Source organism: Zootoca vivipara, chromosome 12 (genome assembly GCF_965207765.1).
Source record: "Zootoca vivipara chromosome 12, rZooViv2.hap1.1, whole genome shotgun sequence".
Taxonomy (NCBI): Eukaryota; Metazoa; Chordata; class Lepidosauria; order Squamata; family Lacertidae; genus Zootoca; species Zootoca vivipara.
In genome coordinates this window covers 24926594-24945066 of record NC_142595.1, presented here as the reverse complement: position 1 = coordinate 24945066, position 18473 = coordinate 24926594, and the positions used below count along the sequence as shown (strand labels likewise).

Below are 18473 nucleotides of genomic sequence, written 5' to 3'. Positions count from 1 at the left end.
CACTTTATATTAGGGTTAACTGAGGTTTCACTATATGTTTTGAGCGCGAATTACCCAGTGTTCCCTGCTTGCCTTTTCACCAATCAACATATACTATTTTCTAAGAGCGCCTACGCATGAATTGGTGTACGGGTGTTGTTGTTGTTTTTAATGCTGAAAACGCCCCAAATTTGTTTTAAACTCCGTCCCCCCCCCCGCCCGCCTCCTCCACTTCACGCGCCCTTCCTCGCAGGCGGGCAACTCGCCCCTCCCCCTCCCGAGGCGCCTCTCCCTCGCCTTCCATCACCTCCCGATGGCGGTTGGCGCATGCGCACTTGACGGGAGGCGGCCCAGGCCATGGCGGCCGTTTAAAGGTAACCGATTGAGCCAGAACCGGAGCGGCGGGTTTTTGCGCCGAGAGGTCCCTCTCCCTCCCTCTACCGAGCCCCGTCGCCATACCAAAGTGTGACGAGACTCAAGATTCAGGCCTGACGGGAGGAGGCGGAAGGGCGGGGGGAAGGCCTAGAATTCCCGCCGGCTCCCCTTGTGAGCTCCGAGGCCCCACATTCCCCCCTCCCACCGCCGCCTCCACCATAATTTGGAGGGACGCGAGGAAATACTCCCTAGATAGAAGCGGGGGAAGCCAAATCACGCGCCCGCCACCTCCACCCCCCTTCTAAAAGGAACCTTCCACCCGCCACTGTGGTATGCTATCCCTCTTCTCTGATTTAGCGCCGAGGGAAGTTCCAATCAAGTCAGAGGGGGGCGCCGTCCCCATAATCCTATCCGCCCCTGTTCCCATTAATTTTAGGCCCCCGCAGCAAGGGTTGGGGGTGGAGGGAGCCCAGAGCTCTCCCTCCCCATATCCGCTAAAGAGGGGGCCCACCTCTCTCTTGCTCCAGAGGGTACTGAGGAAAACACAAACAGAGAGATTTCGGTGGCGGGGACGCAGCACTCACCGGCTTGTTTTGGGTCTCCCCTCAACACTGGCATAAAGGACTAGGAAGCCTATTCGGGAGGGAGCTAGTGGATAGAAAGCGCATATAGGGGGCCCTATTCCTCTTTGGGGGCTGCATAGTTGAGAGCTAGGTTAGACAGGCCATAGAGAGACCTCTGTCTTGGTTTTATAGGGGGGGTGTAGAATCCCTCCATGAATGTCTTCTTTGAGGGGAACCCCCACACGCCGGCCAAAGGTTGCCAGCCTGTCTAATAATCCTAATAGAGTCCATCGGAAGGATCTGAAGCATAGCCTGTCCACGTGTCCCCTTTTTATCCAGGGAGAGCGGGGAGCTGTTACTCCACAAAATCATTGCCGGGGACCCCCGAAGCACCCCTGTCACTTGCAGATTAACTCATCGGCGGCCTAGGCAGAAAACAAATTGCTTTGAACCCAAGAGCCCTTTGTTGGGGGGGGTGGCTTTTCCGCACCCCCACGACACTGGCGGGGGGGGGGAGATTCAGTAACTGAACCTGTTAGCAAGGTGGAGGAGAGAGGGCCCCGTTTCTCCTTTTCCCTGTATAGCAGCGAGTGGCGCCCAGTTTCCCGCTTCCCCCACCCCAGAGTTTTGGGACTTGGGGAAGAGAAGAGAAGAACCGAGATGATCCTTGCAGCAGTTTCGGCAGCGAGAGGAGAAGGGTCGGTGAGTCAGTGAGACCGGCCGGGGGAAAGTGGTGTAGCAAGAAAAGGGGACGATGGGTCTCGGTGGGGCGGGCGACGGCGGCGCCCCCCGAGGGGTCCAGGTGGGGGATCCGGGCCGGAGAGGGGAAGAAGAAGAGGAGGGAGGAGGCGCCGCCGCCGCCGCGGCAGAACCCGGAGCTTGAAGGCGACCCTCGTCGCTATGAGATCCACCGTGTACAAAGCCACCGCGGCGGCAGCAACGACGACGACGGGGCCGGGCTTGCTGGAGCCTGGCCCGGAGGAAGAGGAGGAGCCGCCGCCGCCGCCTCATCTCCGCCAGCCTCCGCCTCCCCCGCAGAACCAGATCCCCGTGCCGGCTCCAGCGGCGGCAGCAGCGGCGGGCCCCAAAGGCCGGGCCATCGTTCCGGCGGCTGCGGCGGCCGCGGCTCCGGGGCAACAGCAGCAGGAAGGCGGCGGGGGCTGCTGCTGGGGTGGCCTGGTCCCCTCGCCGTGCCCGGTCGGCAGCACTCGGCAGGCGGGCGTGGGCGATGCCGCCGGCAGCTCCCGCCCCTCCAAGTACCAGGCGGTGCTGCCCGGACACACCGCTGCTGCTGCCGCCGCCACCAGCACCGCCGCCAAGGACTGCAAGCGAGGCGGCGGCGGCCCTTACGCGGGGCCTGGAGGGGCTCCGGCGTCACTTTCTCCTCCTACGCCGCCGCCGTTGCCGCTGCCGCCGCCGCCGGTTTCCGCCACGGCCGAGCCTGGACAGCCTCCTCCAGCCCCAACAGCGGTGCCGGCGGCGGCGGCGGGAGAATCTCCGGTCTCTTCCGAGCCCGCCGGCAAGTGGAAAAGCGGCAACAGCAGCACCGGGAGCGGCGGTGGGGGAAGCAGCCTTTGGAAGAGCCCCATGGGGGCCGGCGGGGGTGCCTCCTGCCAGACGGCCTGCCTCAAGCAGATCCTGCTTCTCCAACTGGACCTTATCGAGCAGCAGCAGCAACAGTTGCAGGCCAAGGAAAAGGAGATCGAGGAACTCAAGGCCGAGAAGGACACAGTGAGTTGGGGGCCGGGACAGAAGGGGTTAACGTTCATCAGGTTGGAGGGAGCGCGGGAGGCAGCAGGGATCTGACGAACGATGCGGCGCTTCAGGGGTTAATAGGTAAGCGATGGGTTGGGTGTTCGCTGGTTTTCTAAGGGTTAATGGTTGAGAGTGTTGTTAACAGTGGGAGGGGTCAATGCAAATTTCGCAGAGGCATATGGGGGGCTAATCTAAGGGATGCAGGTGCTCAGTGGGAATGAGTGTGATGGGGTAGGGTTAACTGTCGCTGGCAGTTTCAGGAGAAATCGGTGTGTGTATGACTTTGAAACATGATCTGAAAAGGATTTCATGTAGATGTGTGCAGTAGATATGTTCAGTAGGAGGAGATGAATCTAGAAAAATAACAATGAGGAGTTAGGCTTAATTAACTGGAGGTGATCAAAAGGCCCTGCAGTTCAGTCCCTATGCAGCAACACTCCTCACTGATCATTTCTCTCCAGAAGGGGGCCTGGAGAAACGTGGCCCATGTAAGGGTTAATGTGGAAAGGAATGATCAGGAGGTGACTGGGTGCTTGCATGTTGAGGGTTAATGGGTGCAAGAAATCAAATGATTCTCTAATGCTATTGGAACCTGGTCTAAAATGGTAGGGGTTAAAGGTGGAAACCAAACAAAGGTTTAGTACACACTTAAAGTGTGCGGTGTAAATGTCTATAGGCCAATAGTAGAACTGTAGTACTGAAAGGCCAATAGAAGTTGTGATTAACTCTTTAGAGTTAATATTCAAGGACAGTTGAAGGCCCTTAGCAATTAATGGTACTAAAAAGTAGTGTGCAGCAGCCAAAGTACTAAGGTCTTGGCACCATGAGAGTCAAGAACCAGGAAGGGGTTGACAACCTAGGGGTTAAGCTGAAAGGTCTGCTGGGTTGCTTGGTTAGCTTATAGGTGGAGTTAAGGGCACTGGCACAAGTGTATGCTGTAGATTTGGGAATGTTGCAGTTTTCAATGAGTTAATCGGGTTAGACTAGAGCAGGCACCCCCAAACTTGGCCATCCAGATGTTTTGGGACTACAACTCCCATCATCCCTGACCACTGGTCCTGTTAGCTAGGGATGATGGGAGTTGTAGTCCCAAAACATCTGGAGGGCCGAGTTTGGGGATGCCTGGACTAGAGAGTGTGTGGCTCATGGGGCCCCAAGACTGGAAGAGTGCTGTGGCAACAGCAGGGTTAACTCAAAGCATGTGCTGTGTGCTACAAATAGGGTTAATTTAAAGGGGCCCTAGCTTGGGGCTGTGGCTGCCATATTTGGGGGAAGAGGAAAGCAGCTTAAGCAAAACAAATCAGCTGCAGTGTGTACCATGTGGACAGTAAAGTGGGGGAGGTCTTTAACTGGTGTGTTTTTAAAGGAATATTTCAGGTTTGGGTTTAGCATCCTATCTCCTTTCATCTAAAAATGTTGTCAACCCCGTCTTCTTTCACAGAAGCACCAACCCACTTTTTTATTGTAATTACTGCAAATTGTTTGTTGTGTTGTACTCCTTCAAGGTGCTTCTTTCCACCCTTGTCTTGCCATTGTGCCCCCCTAGCCAGGGTATCCCATATCTGGCAAGGTGGTACCAAACCCTACTGTTGAGAGTCCTTGGCCCTTGCAAGAAGAGCTGCTCTTACGGAGAGTGTTGCTCATGTAGAGATCACATCTGTAAGGGAGGGGATATTCACTGCGAGCATGAGGGGAGGCAATGCTGTATAGCCCCCTTATCTGTCTATGCCATAAGAGCTGAATGAGGCATAGTTTGAAGATTGGGGGAGACCCTCTGGATCAGCTGCAAATGAAGGTTAGTTGAGTGGCTTTTTTATGTCAGCTATCTGTAGCAAAAGCAGTTTAGTGCATAATGTTCATTTCTAAACTAGTCCCAGAAGCTGTTTAGTGTGTCTTCTTTCCCCATCCTCACATTGCCACAAAGGTCTTGTAATCCTGGCCTGTATGCATGGCACGTCTGCAGCCTAAAAATAGCCCCCTCTTCCTGGTTCCTGCAGCTGCTGCTGCAACCATTATTGTGAAGGAAAGTATCCCCCCCTCCACTTTTTAGGCATGATCTTCAGAGTCTGCATATAAAATGTATGTGAGTAGCGTTGTTTCTGGTTGCAGGAAGTGGCGGCAGTTTTACTGTCTGTAACAGAAAGATGCAATCCAACACAGATAGCGTTAAAAAAACAACCCCATCTCCCATCAGGCCTGTGCTAAGTTAACCAATATGGAGGTGCTGGCTGCCGTTTTGCCGTCAAAGAATGTGATGATGGCAGACGGAGTACTTTGGATGCTCCTGCAAAGGCTTAAAAAAAGAAATCAAGCCCTCACATAACAAACACCCCGAAGAGCTAGAACACACACAAAACATATAAATGCAAAGTTTGTGAGTCAAGCTGATACCAAAACTGCTTGGGTTGGTTGTTGTTGCATCTGCTGACTGCAGATTTACAAAGTACCTGCAGTGGTTCTCTCCATCACCCCTACTTGCCCCCCCTTCCTCTTAAGGAGTGATGCCAGAATCCAAGAGTGTCAGTTCAGTATTTTGGTTTCACATGTACAAATTACATAAATGCTCTTTGCTTTTTACCATCCAGAGTGATCTTAGTTTCTTATATGCTATGTGCAGCATTAATATCTAAAATGGAGGCTTTGCAGACAAATAATTTCAAATGATTGAGAAGCACTTTTATAAGTCTTACTTTAAAGTTGAGAGACTGAATCACTCGGTGCTCCTGTTAAGAATTCATTTTGGGTTTTTGAGGTGTTCTTTCTATTTACATTTAAACAAAAAACAAAATCCTAGTACAAAGCTATCCTCACATAACTCTTGCGACAAAAGTTGTACTTAGTGTTGACGCTGAGCTAAGTGGTACAGAGAATTAAATTATGTGGATGTCTGTGTACCGGAAAGGGTACAAAGGGAAACTGAGAAGTCGGACTATGATAGAAAGAGCTGAAGAGGATGTACTTTATAGCCCTCCTCAGATAGGGAGCTGAGGCTAAGGAGGGTGACTTACCAAAAGCTTAATGCTGAATCCATGGCTAAGCTGAGTTTGTATCAAAGTATTCAAGCAGCAATGCTGTACCCTCCTATCATGAATAACAGCATTCTGCCATATTTTTGTGCAGATGCTTTAGGAATTATCCAATCCTTGTTAGCTGCAGAGCTTGAGATACTGTATATGTTAATTGCAACCCTTTGAGATTTGTTCATAGTAAGTGGCTTGAGAACCATGGGGACATGATCTGCTCCCAATTTAATGAACGTGAGCGAGGAAGAAGTAGTAAACATTATTTTGTATTTTCCGCAAGGAAGTGGCATATGCATACTGTATGGCATAGGCAAGTGGCACACTATACCTATGGGAGTCTAAAATATACTTGGAGAGACTGCTGCTCCACAGCTCTGAAACTATTAATATCGCAACATGTGCATATTTCTCAAGGTAGAATGTGGGTGCAGGTTGTGTTCATGTTAACAAAGGGAAATAACGTAAGCTGTACTTCCAAGGACAATTCAGATTTATTTATTTCATTATTGTCCCACCCTTCCTCTTAAAGAGAATCCAGGGTGGCATACATACATACAACAAACAAACATGATAACAAAATAAAATACATTAGTAAACTCAAAGACTGTAGTAAAACAATACATACCAGCAAGTGGAGATTTTAAAAAGGACTCTACTGTCACCCTCACCTTGTTTACAGGAGCATTCATTTCACCTCCAACTCGTCCTTTAAGTGATCTGGAGTGGGTACCTCAACATTTTCTGGTGTTCTGTGTTCCCAATGTAAATCCTCTGCTTACTCTGTCCATGTAGTGGAAGCAGCTACCATTGAGTTCTGTCATAATGAGGAAGTAGCTATTTTCCCTGTGGTCAACAGATGCATATCCAAATAGGTCCCAAGTCTGTTGTGTTTGGAATTTAAGATCAGCACTCAATGATAAGCATTGCAAGATTTAACAAATACTGGAACTTGCATAGAACTGTCCCACTGTCCCAATCAGTTTGTTCCCATCATATGCTAAAGTAAGGGTGATGAGGTTTAGTGATTGGAAATATGTTCAGCTGATGGACTGCTACGTTTAACATCCATATTGCACTGTTGCATTCTCAGCTCTTTGCTCGAATTGAGCGTATGGAAAGGAGGATGCAGCTGGTGAAGAAGGACAATGAGCGCGAGAAACACAAGATACTTCAAGGTTATGAGACGGAGGACAAGGTTGAGTCTGAAGTACCAGAGAAGTTGCCCATAGAATGCCAACCACCAGAACTTCTGGAGACGTCACAACCGCTGCCTTTGAAGCATTTTCCATATGGGAGGAATGGGAAGGGTCATAAACGGTAAATAAAAGTTGCTGTTGCTGTATGTTTTCCTAGATTACCCGCTTCACCTTAAAATGCCACCACTGAGAATAAAAGGCCACCACTGACATAATCACATTCACTGCTTCTGTACATATATACATCTGTATTTCCACTTGTGCCAATGTTGCAGATTTTAGACTAGCTTCAATCCTGTTCAAGTGGTTCTCAACCACAGAATTTTAGGCACTGTAATTCTGTGAAGAGGCTAAGGATGTTTAAGAGAAGTTTCTACATCCTGCAAAAGTACATTTTCCAGTGTTACCTGGGGAAAGCTTCAACAATTAAACCAGGTTTCAAACCTATTAACATTTGTAACACATAATGCTCTCAGTTACCACTATCTCTTAAGTAGCATTTTTCTTAGTGGTTTTCCATATATGCAGAATAGTACTGGCTGTTGGCTTGCAATCTCTGTTTCTTGTTTATGTAGTTCTTTAGCAGTAGTGTGATGCCACCATATCTGCAGCCTGGCAGAAATCATAGAATAGCACTCACCCCATTTGTCATGATCCCAAGTGGTGGTGCCTTGATGGTCATGCATAATTTACTCTGGGATACAGCTTGGAAGCTTGTCTTGAGTCCATTTATCAATATTTTTTAAAATAAAAATAAAGCAGAGACATGGGGAATCAGTGATATTCCATGTCTGACATACTTTGTATTTATGTTGGTATTTTGTTGCAACCCACTTTGAAATCGGTACGGTGAAGAGTGGGTTTATAAATTAAACAGTATAAACATATTTTAAATTGTTTCTATATGCTATACTGGTTGTGAGTAGGAGCTGGTGGTTCCTCTGCCACATTTTCAGTATTTTCTTTGCTAAATTTGTCCCCTCTTATTTTTGCAGGAAGTCTGCATTTGGAAGTGCCGAGAGGAAAACTCCAGTGAAGAAGCTGGTGGCCGAATTCTCAAAAGTCAAGTGTAAAACGCCAAAGGCTTCCCCATTGAAAGAGGAACCCAGCAGTTCATTAACTGAATCAATTAGCAGACGTGAGCTGCGAAGTCAGGAGACTCCTGAGAAAGCCCAGTCATTAGCGGACACTCCACTGAAATCATTGGCCCCTTTGAGAGGATCTGGGTGCCATTCAAAAGACAAGGGTTCCTCCAGTGAAACAGAAGACTTGCCGTACCTTTCCACCACTGAAATGTACTTATGCCGGTGGCACCAGCCACCTCCTTCACCGTTGCGAGAGACTTCTCCCAAGAAGGAGGAGATTGTAGCAAGTAAGAGGCTTGCTTGTGCCTTTGTGGTGGTTGGCCTGATATGGGTTGGAGGGGGCGTGGAACTCATTCATTTGGGGTTTTGTTTAGGGTGGAGTCTTTCGAACCCTCGAAGATAGCCAGGTTGTGGCACTCCATTTCTGAGTGATGCTGTTTTAGGTTCTGAACCTCTGGTTGGCGTACAGAAGCCTTTGAAACCCACATCGATCTAGAACAGGTGTGGGCAATGTGTGAAGAAGATCAACCACCCTGTCTACTGACCTGTGGTGACATTTCTGGAAAACCATGAAATTTGTGGCTTACCTGTGCTCATAGTGAATGCTGTAACCACCTGCTTTTGCCAGCAAGCTGCTCCGTTTCATGTCTTCTGTAATGGGGAGTGGTCTGTGTAGAAATGATAGGAAGTATATCAGTCAACTTGTTGTCTGATGAAGACTAGATAAACTGACACAAGATGGTTCTGACCAGGAGATATGCAGTTGCTGGAGTGACCCAAGATATCTGGTATGGCTGGAGTGCTCCAAAATAATAATTTGGACCTCATTCTGTCTTTGTTTCTGTTGCATGGCTTATATAAATTTTGGGCTGTGTTTCAAAGGAGCCCTTTTATACACAGTGAAAGATCCACATACAGACCTGCTGATTGTGTGGTAGTTCTTGCTGCCGCAGCAGCCCATATCTATGATGAAAACAGCTGTTCAGTTTTTAAATCAGCTTGCCTAGTCTACAACTAGCAGTAATCACCATAAAAAAGGGTGGAGGAGGTGGGGTGAGTAGAAATGAGAGAACGATGAAAGAAAGGACAGTTATGATTGAAATGCAAAAAATTGGCATCACTTTACAGGTTGGATCTAATGATTGGGCCTGGAAAGTTATATCATCATATGGGCAAAGACAAATAGACTTGCATGTATAGTTTTCTTATGGGGGCATTTGCTAGTCTTCTGGATTGCAGTAAAAATGATTAATGAATTTAGAAGATGAATTGCCATGTTTATGCACTAACAATATGCTAAGAAGCCACACGATGTCTGCTTAATGCCATTTTTACTAAAAAGTCACATTCTAAAGTAAATGCTCTATGTCTAGTACAGGGTATGAGTCAGCCAAGTGTATTTATTTTTGCATTGAAACAGGGAGCTTAAGTTCTGTGCTCTGAATCAGTTATGCAAATGTTATTTTATTTCCTCACTTGAAACATCACTACTTATAAGCATCAATATAAATTAGAGGCTTGTATACTTTTTATGAAGAGCAGTGCTGGTGGTGGAAGAGGAATAGGTAAGTGATGAGCATTGCCTTTCCTAGTTTTCAGATTCTTCCATGTTCCAGTCAAAATCCTGCAAGTACAGAAGGACAGCAAGCTACCCAACCCTGTGTGTAGACACTGCATCAATAAAATAAGACCTCCATCTCTATCCTGAGTTTGGTGATTGGAATCCAGTATGCAGTGAATGTTGACTTGCATCTGTTTATTTATAGGCATTTATATATTTGTTTGTGTAAGTTGCATAATTGTTTTCTTTCACCCTTTCTGGCAAGGAGAGGCATGGTGGGCTATAACAGGCTCTCATTAGTTAGCCTGGAACATTGGGTAAAATGATTCCAGAATAGTATCTTACTGGGCATGTTCCCATTTCAAGAGAAGGGACTTCATTCTTCGCCCCTGTGCTTCCCTACCACCAGAGTAGCAGATGGCAAGAATCTTGGGCTGGTGTATGTATGTGGGTGTGCATGCAGTAATTGCTAGATATTTTCCTGGTGTGTTACATTCTCCTCAGCAAATTGCTGATTTTTCCCATAGTCAGCCCTCCATATGATTTGCTACTTCTGAGATTTAGATGGAGGAAAGAATAAAGGCAAACATGCTTGATGCTAGTCTTTATTCCGTCACTTCTTAAACATACAACTCTTCTTCCTTACGTGCCATGAACTGATTATGAAGAGCGCCTGTGGCAAAAGGATAAATGCACAGGCTGTGTTTCTCTACTCACTTTCTTCCAGAGTAGCCATTTTGCTCTAGCATTTTTCTTAGGTGGATGATCTCCGATGGTTGCACAATATTAATTTTCTTCTTAGATTCACATCCCACCTTCATTTGTAGAACCCAAGGTGGTATCCATGTGGTTCCCAGGGGGTCAGCCACCCAGGCGATGACCAGGCCCAGATGCTGCTTGGGTTTAGCAAGATGGAGGCTTTATGTGCTTTCAGATCACATTCTGGAATTCATTTGTTGTCGGACTTGGAGGTTTCTTGGCACAGGAAAATTTCCTATTTTTATCAAACTCTTTTGAGTGGGGTCCTGGTCAATGTGTATTTTACAGATATTACAAAAGGCAAGGTCTCACATCTGAGGCTTTGCTTTCTTCATTTTTCTCAGCAAGCTGCCAGCTTTTTTACAAGCTCTCTTACCAGGCAGGGCTCTTTCAAATAGGGAAAACAAACTTTCTTGCACCTTACTTCCTATTCACCATGATTCTTGTTTGGAGTGATGGAGTATGACTCTTCTTGAAGCTCCCCAACCCTAGCTATAAAGATTCCCAGTTCCTCCCAATAACAATAAATAATATTTTTATTACTTATAACCTGCCATCTGGCTGGGTTTCCCCAGCAGCTTTGGGCAGCTTACAGCATACATAAAACCAAAGACTTGCAAGAATTCTTGGTCTGAGGTCAGTTTTCTGATGCCAATTCCCCCTGTTTTATCAGCTTGAGCCTGGGCTGAAACCGAGCTATCTTGCTGTTCTGTTTTTCTTGTATTTTTATGTTACAACAAACAAGGTACATTTCTCAGAGAAGCTGTGAAGCCATTTCCTTCTGAAGATTAAAAGATATTTTTCCCCCTCACAGCAGATTGCAGAAACACATTCTTCTTCTCAGCTGCTGCTTGTTAAAATCCAAGTGGCTTCTGCAGAATAAAATAAATAACAAGAGCCTCAAGGTCTAACTAGCTTTCCACACCTTCTTTTGCCTTAGAGTTGCATGTTTGACCTGTTATTGCTGTCTTGTACTAGAGAGGGATTTGGAGAATGCTTCTTATAGGACCAGCCTTTATTAAGATAAGTGCCTAAAATCATAAGAATTGTCCTGCTAGTTTGGTACAAAATTCCACCTGGTCCAGCAACTTGTCTCCAACTGCAGCCAGCCTGTTGCTACTGGGAAACTTACCGGCCAGGTATGAAAATAGTGCCCCTATTACATGCCTCCAGTAACCTGAAGTATAATATAGGCTTCATTCTTGGTTATCAGAGGTAACCTTTTGTGAATCTAAATTATTTTTAAAAGCCATCTTTCCTGTGCAGCATCCTTCAGCAGGGCTTAGAAGCTTCTCAGCAATCCTCCAAGTACAGCTAGTTTAAAGAGATTGTTTCAATAGACTAGGCATGGGAGACCTCTGTTTTTACTCAGCCATAGGCTCGAGTGGCTTTGATGAACAATTAGCAGTGCAGCCTTGAAAGTTGGCTTCCTTTAGGATGCTAGTCTGAAAGACTTCCTGAGAGCTGCCATTCAACTTTGCAAGTTTGGTGGTTTAAGAGAGCAGATGAAAGGAAGCTTGTGAAATAGATGCTTGCCCTCTCACTTGTGGCAAATAACCAGCTCTAGGAAGCTTTTGTAGACTTGAGGAGAGCTAATTCTCTTGTTCTTTCAGGCCACGGATATACTAACATGATGACTAACATAGCGATGTGTTGAGATTTTATGGGTTAGTAACTTCTGTGGAATTAATTGGCGAGGCTAAACCAAAGCTAACTGATGCTAAACTCTGTTTAACGTTGTAGCAGTGAGGTTAATGTCACAGATGTTCATCTCTCCACAGAAACATTTCTTTAATATTAGCTGTTTTGACACTTCTCCTCCCTTTCTAGTTCCATCCTGGAGGGACCACATGGTAGAGCCTCTGAGAGACCTGAATACTTCAGAACTTTTAGAGGTATGTTGGTGAATAAATAGCGTTACCAACCACCCATGAGCACCTCCGGAAGCTGACCACCTGTTTCTCAGCTCTCACCAGACACTATCCCCTTGTCTCCCAATTGCCCCCTACAACTAGGAGGAAAGGCATTTTTTGAAATCAGCAGACAGATCCAACTTTGGCACCCCAGTAATTTGCAGGTTTTTTGCCACAAGGCAGCATGGGGTATTCCATTTAGGTTGTATGCTGGGGGAGAAAAACTGGCAAATGGAGAGGTCTTTTCACCAAGGGAAAGCAACCAGTATCACGGCTGGTTTAAATGCTTTCATCCAGGAAATGAAAAGAAAGAGGATCTTCAACAGGTGATTGAAAATCAGTTTCCCTAAAAAGGCACAGCAGATAATGTTAGTGTGCGCTCTCTCTCTCTCTCTCTGTGTGTGTGTTAATTTTTCCATTTATTAAACCCTTCACAGAACTTGGATGACAACGTCTTCTCCAAACGGCATGCAAAGTTGGAATTGGATGAGAAGAGAAGGAAAAGGTGAGAGAGAATATCATTTACTAGTTTATTTAGTGCTTAATTTCCAAGGTTAATTTCTTAGCAGTTTGCAAGTATAAAACCAATTACAAAAGATATAAGCACAATAAAACAATTTGATCAAAATATCTACAATGAAATAAACATACATAGTTAAAATGTGCAATAAAATTAGCCCTGGTTTTGCTTATAGTCTTTACACTGCATTTTGAGGGCTTTTGGGGTGGGAGTTGTGTGAGTGGTTAAGACTAGAAATTTTTGGGATAACAGCTATGTCGTGGAAGGGGTGTGCAATAAGAGATTTGTTGATTCTCTTGTCGTAATAGCTCTATTTGGCCTTCTCCCCTCAGCTGTCATCTGGGGGCAGCTATTTCATCCTTAGTGAGCAGTATTCCTTTCATCAGTTTGCTGGAACCCTAGCTCCATCAGACACCTGCCCTTGAACTGTGCCAGCTGGCTAATACAGGAACAGCTGCTTAGAAATTGGTGCCTGAGTGTTGATTTTGATTTTCCTCTTCCCTCCCTGTCCCTTTTCTCTTGTGTGTTGTGTTTTTTAGACTGTCAGCCTGTGGGTAGGGACTCCCTTGTTTTTGATTGTATGTAAACTGCTCTGGAAGCCTTTTATTATTATTATTTTGCCAAAGAGCAGGATAAAAATGCTGTAAATACAAGGAATTGACATAACCCATTGAAATGTGTAGGCAGTCAGTTTGAGCACAAAGCACCTTTCCACACTAGTTGTAGTTAGTCTATGGAACTCCAGGCCATAGGATATTCTGCCAGCTTGCTTTTTTTAAAAAAAGAAAATAATAATGATTAGAATAGTGGAAGATAGTTTGCTGCTATCCATAATCAAAACATCTTCAAGTAAAGTTTAAAACACCTTGTTTTTCTCCTTTCTCTTCTCCCTTCCCTAGGTGGGATATTCAGCGTATCCGGGAGCAAAGAATTTTGCAGCGACTACAACTCAGAATGTACAAAAAGAAAGGAATTCAGGAATCTGAGCCTGAAGTTACCTCATTTTTCCCAGAGTCAGATGATGGTGAGTGGCTTTAAATATGGTATTGAAGGTGTCCTTTTCTCCCACCTGCAAAAGCTTGATTGAGAAGGATTGGCAGAACCCTGTTGTAAAAGTGGAAATCCAAAATGTGAGTGGCTATTGCAATTAGATAGTTTACCTTCTCTTCTCTTTTCATCCTAGTTGAAAGCTTGCTGATCACCCCTTACTTGCCTGTTGTAGCATTTGGCCGACCGTTACCAAAATTAAACCCACAGTAAGTATACCCATATGCTTACATTAAAGGAGAAAATATTTTAGGGAAATGGGTGGACTTAAATTTTGGGTTTTTTGTCTGAGGGGGTGATCTTGTTTCTGCCTTACGTGATAGAGGGTTTCTTTAGTTATAGAGAAACTTGGATTTCACAGTGATTAGGGAGCCTTCGTTTTTGCAACTGAGTGAGCACTAAAAGGACTATTATTTGCAATCTGCTTATTGTGAGGTTTATGGTATTCATGGAACTTGTTAAACACACTCCAGCAGGGTTGCCTATTTTCAGACTCAGAAACTCATCCAGGGTGCCAGTCACAAAATGGCTGCCAGGGCGTGGCATCACACAAAATGGCTGCTACATCTAAAAGGGGGAAGACCACAAAATAGTGTGGGTATGCCTCTTTAACACTTCTACTCTTAAATTTTATGCTGGGTCTTACCAGCCCTTAGGCTAAAAATGATTTTACTGGTCATACTTCTTTGTTCTGTGCATTCTTGCTGAAATCTTTAGAACTGGCTTTGTAATATTCTATCCCTTAAGACTGCAGAGGTCAGGTACTGAAAATACGTTGATAAAATGTGAGAATTATTTCACTGGATGGCTGATAGAAACTCATTTTCATGGTATTTTTTTCAGTTGTCCTGCTTTCTAATTCCATTCACAAGTTCAACTCAAGGCTTTTTCACTTATTGACACATTTGGTAGTAATAATTTAAAAAGAATGCTACACATGAAGAACAATATTTCAGGAACTGTTGTCCAGTCTTTCATATTCTTTAAAATACTATGCAAAATATGTGCAGATTGGCTACTCTGTGGCTTACGCTTATTTCCAGTGTGTCTATAAATGTCCATCACGTGCTTATTGCCAGCCTCACATAGGACTAGAAACTTGAGCTGCCAGATCTTTCCGTTCACCATAATTAACTGTTTTCCATGGGCCACTTTGTTCAACAGGAATTTTGAACTGCCGTGGTTGGATGACCGAAGCCGTTGCCGGTTGGAGATGCAGAAGAAACAGACTCCTCACCGGACATGCAGAAAATAGGCATGTCCAACTAGGAGAAAACTCTGCCTTGATGGTAGGCTTGTGCTATTTGCAGCAAATGGCAGAGAACCTATATGTTCTGTCATGTCACTCTTTCCCCGTGATGTACATTCTTGTTCACTATAAATAATTTTTATGCTCACATATAGTTTTATTTTCTCTCTCCCCCCCCCCAAACCCCCATCAACTTCTTCACTGGTTTTCCATTTTCCCCTCTGTCTGGCAGAAAGTACTGGAGGCTTGCGTTGGGACAGCAAGGCTGGCAGCTTACAATGCACTTCAGTTTATCTCTATTGGATAATTAACAGCCATTTAAAAACTGAAAGGTGGACAAGCATTAAAAAATACAATGAAACTCTTCTCATTTGTAAGTTCTCAAGCATGCAAAGCCCACCCCTGCTTTTACAAACTAATAAAGCCTTTTGAAATATTTAGCCTGCTGGTTAACGACCTTGAACATTGTGTGGGTGGGAGACACATAACCCATTAAGATATATTGGACAAACATTGATGTTTCTTCTTGTCCTGGTGCTTGTAATTGCTGTTCTAAAAAGGCTCCGCAATATGGTTCCTCCCACCTCGTTTGGTTTTTCATGTTTTTCAGTGGGTATAAACAACCCTTGTTCATGCCTTCTGCTTCTGATTACAGGACAGTGGGTTATTAAAACTTGACATTTTATTACTGATAGTAAAGGGCTCCATACCTTGACAACTATGTCACACTGTTAGTTCTGTTGGAACAGTTAGGTATAAACCAGGGTTGACAGTGCAATGTCAGATTGTCTCCAGACTTTTCCTGGTTTGTTTTACCAGCAGGCTCTTTATTTCTTAGTTTTCTTCTGTTATATACAGCGTGGCTAAATTGTAGGCTATTTTTATATATAAAAGAAACAAAATTTTGCACAATTCTAGTTTCTTATTGGAAATTCTCAGTGGCCGTGCTGCCGGATTTGCTAGTAAATGAGGCGTGGAGAATTGAGTAGATACTGACCCCATGGCACTGCCAAGCGGCACAAATGGCATCTCAAAAATAGTCCACCCCAGCTTCATCAAAAATCCCAGACTCTGCCTCTGGTATATGATGGAAGGACTTTGTTGCTTAGCAACCACCATGTGCTTCCATCCCCAGATCCGGCAAAGCAACTTGCCACTGGAGGGAAGGGCAGCAATGAGAGAGGCAAAAGGGTTTTATCCTCTTGCCATACATGGTGATTAATCCCTGCAATACCTCTTGAAAACAATGGTTTCCTCCCCTTGCCTGAAGTCCATTGCAACATGTTTATATGTATCTTAGGGAAGGTTAAAGTCTGTTAGAGAAGTGGTTGTGCCTGTATTCTTCACTACAGCAACTCCCATTTGTTTACATTGAGTTAAATCAAAGTAACAGCTGAACCCTTGTGTCTCTTTGAAGCTTGTTTAGCATCTTTTAAGTAAGATTACAGCTCGTGAAGATGAAACATTCATCCTCTCCAGAGAACAGGGAATTCCTTTATAATTCCACATGCTCATCTGCCTGATCCATGCAATTGCAGGAAGCTGCCTGGGTGTGTGTGCAGTGAAGCTACCTTTTATTTCTTTGCATTGAATGAAACTTCTATATAAATAGAAAAAAAGCTCTGGGTCTCAGTTTCATTGCTTGTTGCAGATCCCAGTGCAGGATGATGTCCAATGCTTTTGCACACTAAGGACATCATGAAGGGTAAACGCTTATCTAACACATTTGTTTTTCTACCACATCTTTCAAATACTTCCAGTAGTTGCTGTTTCACTTCTGGGTTACGTTCCCTGGGAATTCAGAAGGATATCTCCCCCCCCCTCAGAGTAGCACGCTCAATGTGAACATAGTTAAAGAGGTCATGAGTGTGGCTTAAACTTCAAAATGAGAAAAACAGATCCTGTCTTTTGCCAAGTAATCCGTGTAGTTGAGGTAGTGCACAACGCTTGCCTAATTTTATTTTAAATAAGGCTGTATTTGAATCTTTTGCTTTTTTTAGCATGCCAGCATACATCCTTATTTTTATTTTTTTGTGCCCTGCAGTTACAAGCCTGGATGTAAAAAAAGAAAGGAAAAAAAGCAAGCCTCAAGTATAGGTTTCTTGAAGGCACTGATTTCATACTTGATCCTGCCAACACTTGGGCCTACTTTCTGCTCTCAAGTAAGCACAAGCAGTTTGCAAGATCTTGTCTTGGGTCTATACATCCCATTGGGGGAGGGGATAACTGCTTTTGCTTAGGTGAGAAAACATCTATTATCAGAAGTGCCGCAGTATGTGTTTCTGAAATACAACAGCAAAATATTCCCTAGTCAATAGTGTGCTGGTTTACAAGAAGAATCCCACACATGCAATTTAGATCTAAGAGGATGGGTAGGTGTGTGGAAGTAGGTAAGGGTTGTACAAAGCATTTGCAGTGGATGTTAGTTGGGAGTGGAGGGAATAGCCTTCCCTATAGGGGATACAGCACTGTGAAATTTGTATTTGCCCTTGCAAATTAGATCTGATACTTGGTTTAGGACGAAACATTACTTTTAACCAAGCTTATGGTAGTTCAAAAAAGTGTCTGTAATCCCCTCCTTTGTTTTCTGCCCTTTGACATGTGGTTGTCTGCAAATGCATCCTTTTTGATACCATTTTAAATATGTAAAATCAGTTGTCTTGTAAATATCTTATAAAGGAAAAAAAGTTTGTAAATACCAAGTTTGTGGCTGTTAATGTTTGGGGTTTTGTTTTTAAAAAACTTTGCTTCAGTTCATTTAGGTTTAACAGTGTTAACAGGGAGTATTAAGAGAAATTCTGCTTGTATGTTTAAACAAAATTGAAACAAATCATTTTTTTTACAATAAAATGGAAAGAATATTGATGCTTTTGTCATGCATTATGCATTGTTTAATGGATTGGGTAAAACTTTTGAGCGTCAGAATCTGCCTTTATGGTCACATTCTGTTATATACTAGAAGCAGAAAGGGAAATACATGCCTTATAGCCCGTCTTATGCACATTTACTTGGAAATACATCTCACTGACTGCAGTAAGACATACTTCCAAGTGAGTGTGTATTAGACTTCAGCCCTTTCTTGTTCAGTGCCAGCCCAGTCCAGTGTGCAGCTGCTGTGAAAAAGGTGAATTCCGTATTATTGAGAAAGGGATTAGAGATAAAACGTGCCAACGCCGTAATGCTGTTATACAAATCTCTTGTAAGATCTCACTTGGAATAACTGGGTACAGTTCTGGTTGCCTTGCCTCAAAATGGATATTGTAGAGCTGGAGAATGTTAAGAAAAAGATGACCCAAATGATGAAGGAGATGGAGCAACTCCCCTATGAGGAAAAAGTTACAGCATTTGGGCTTTTAGTTTAGGGAAAAAAGGTGAGTAAGGGAATATATGATAGAGATGTATAACATGATGTGTGGTGTCAAAAGAAATTTTTCTTCCTCATAATACT

The 18473-nt window shown here is 44.4% G+C and overlaps 1 protein-coding gene across 5 annotated transcripts in view; it reads left to right on the top strand.

Annotated features, from left to right (window-relative positions):
- Positions 1–316: 316 nt before the first annotated feature.
- MSL1 (MSL complex subunit 1) overlaps positions 317–18473 on the top strand; it is a 25418-nt gene continuing 7261 nt past the window's right edge. The window contains exons 1-9 of one of the 5 annotated variants that reach the window (XM_088656109.1): positions 1674–2648; positions 6786–7012; positions 7887–8263; positions 12127–12191; positions 12647–12714; positions 13629–13753; positions 13913–13985; positions 14941–15065; positions 17070–17890. In XM_088656109.1, coding sequence (XP_088512235.1) covers positions 1818–2648; positions 6786–7012; positions 7887–8263; positions 12127–12191; positions 12647–12714; positions 13629–13753; positions 13913–13985; positions 14941–15031 — 1857 coding nt within the window. In that variant the 5' untranslated portion in view covers positions 1674–1817 and the 3' untranslated portion in view covers positions 15032–15065; positions 17070–17890. Of the gene's footprint in view, positions 2649–6785; positions 7013–7886; positions 8264–12126; positions 12192–12646; positions 12715–13628; positions 13754–13912; positions 13986–14268; positions 14460–14940; positions 17891–18473 lie in introns of those variants that run through there. The other 4 variants (XM_060281496.2, XM_035134453.3, XM_088656110.1 and 1 more) reach the window with 4 other exon arrangements.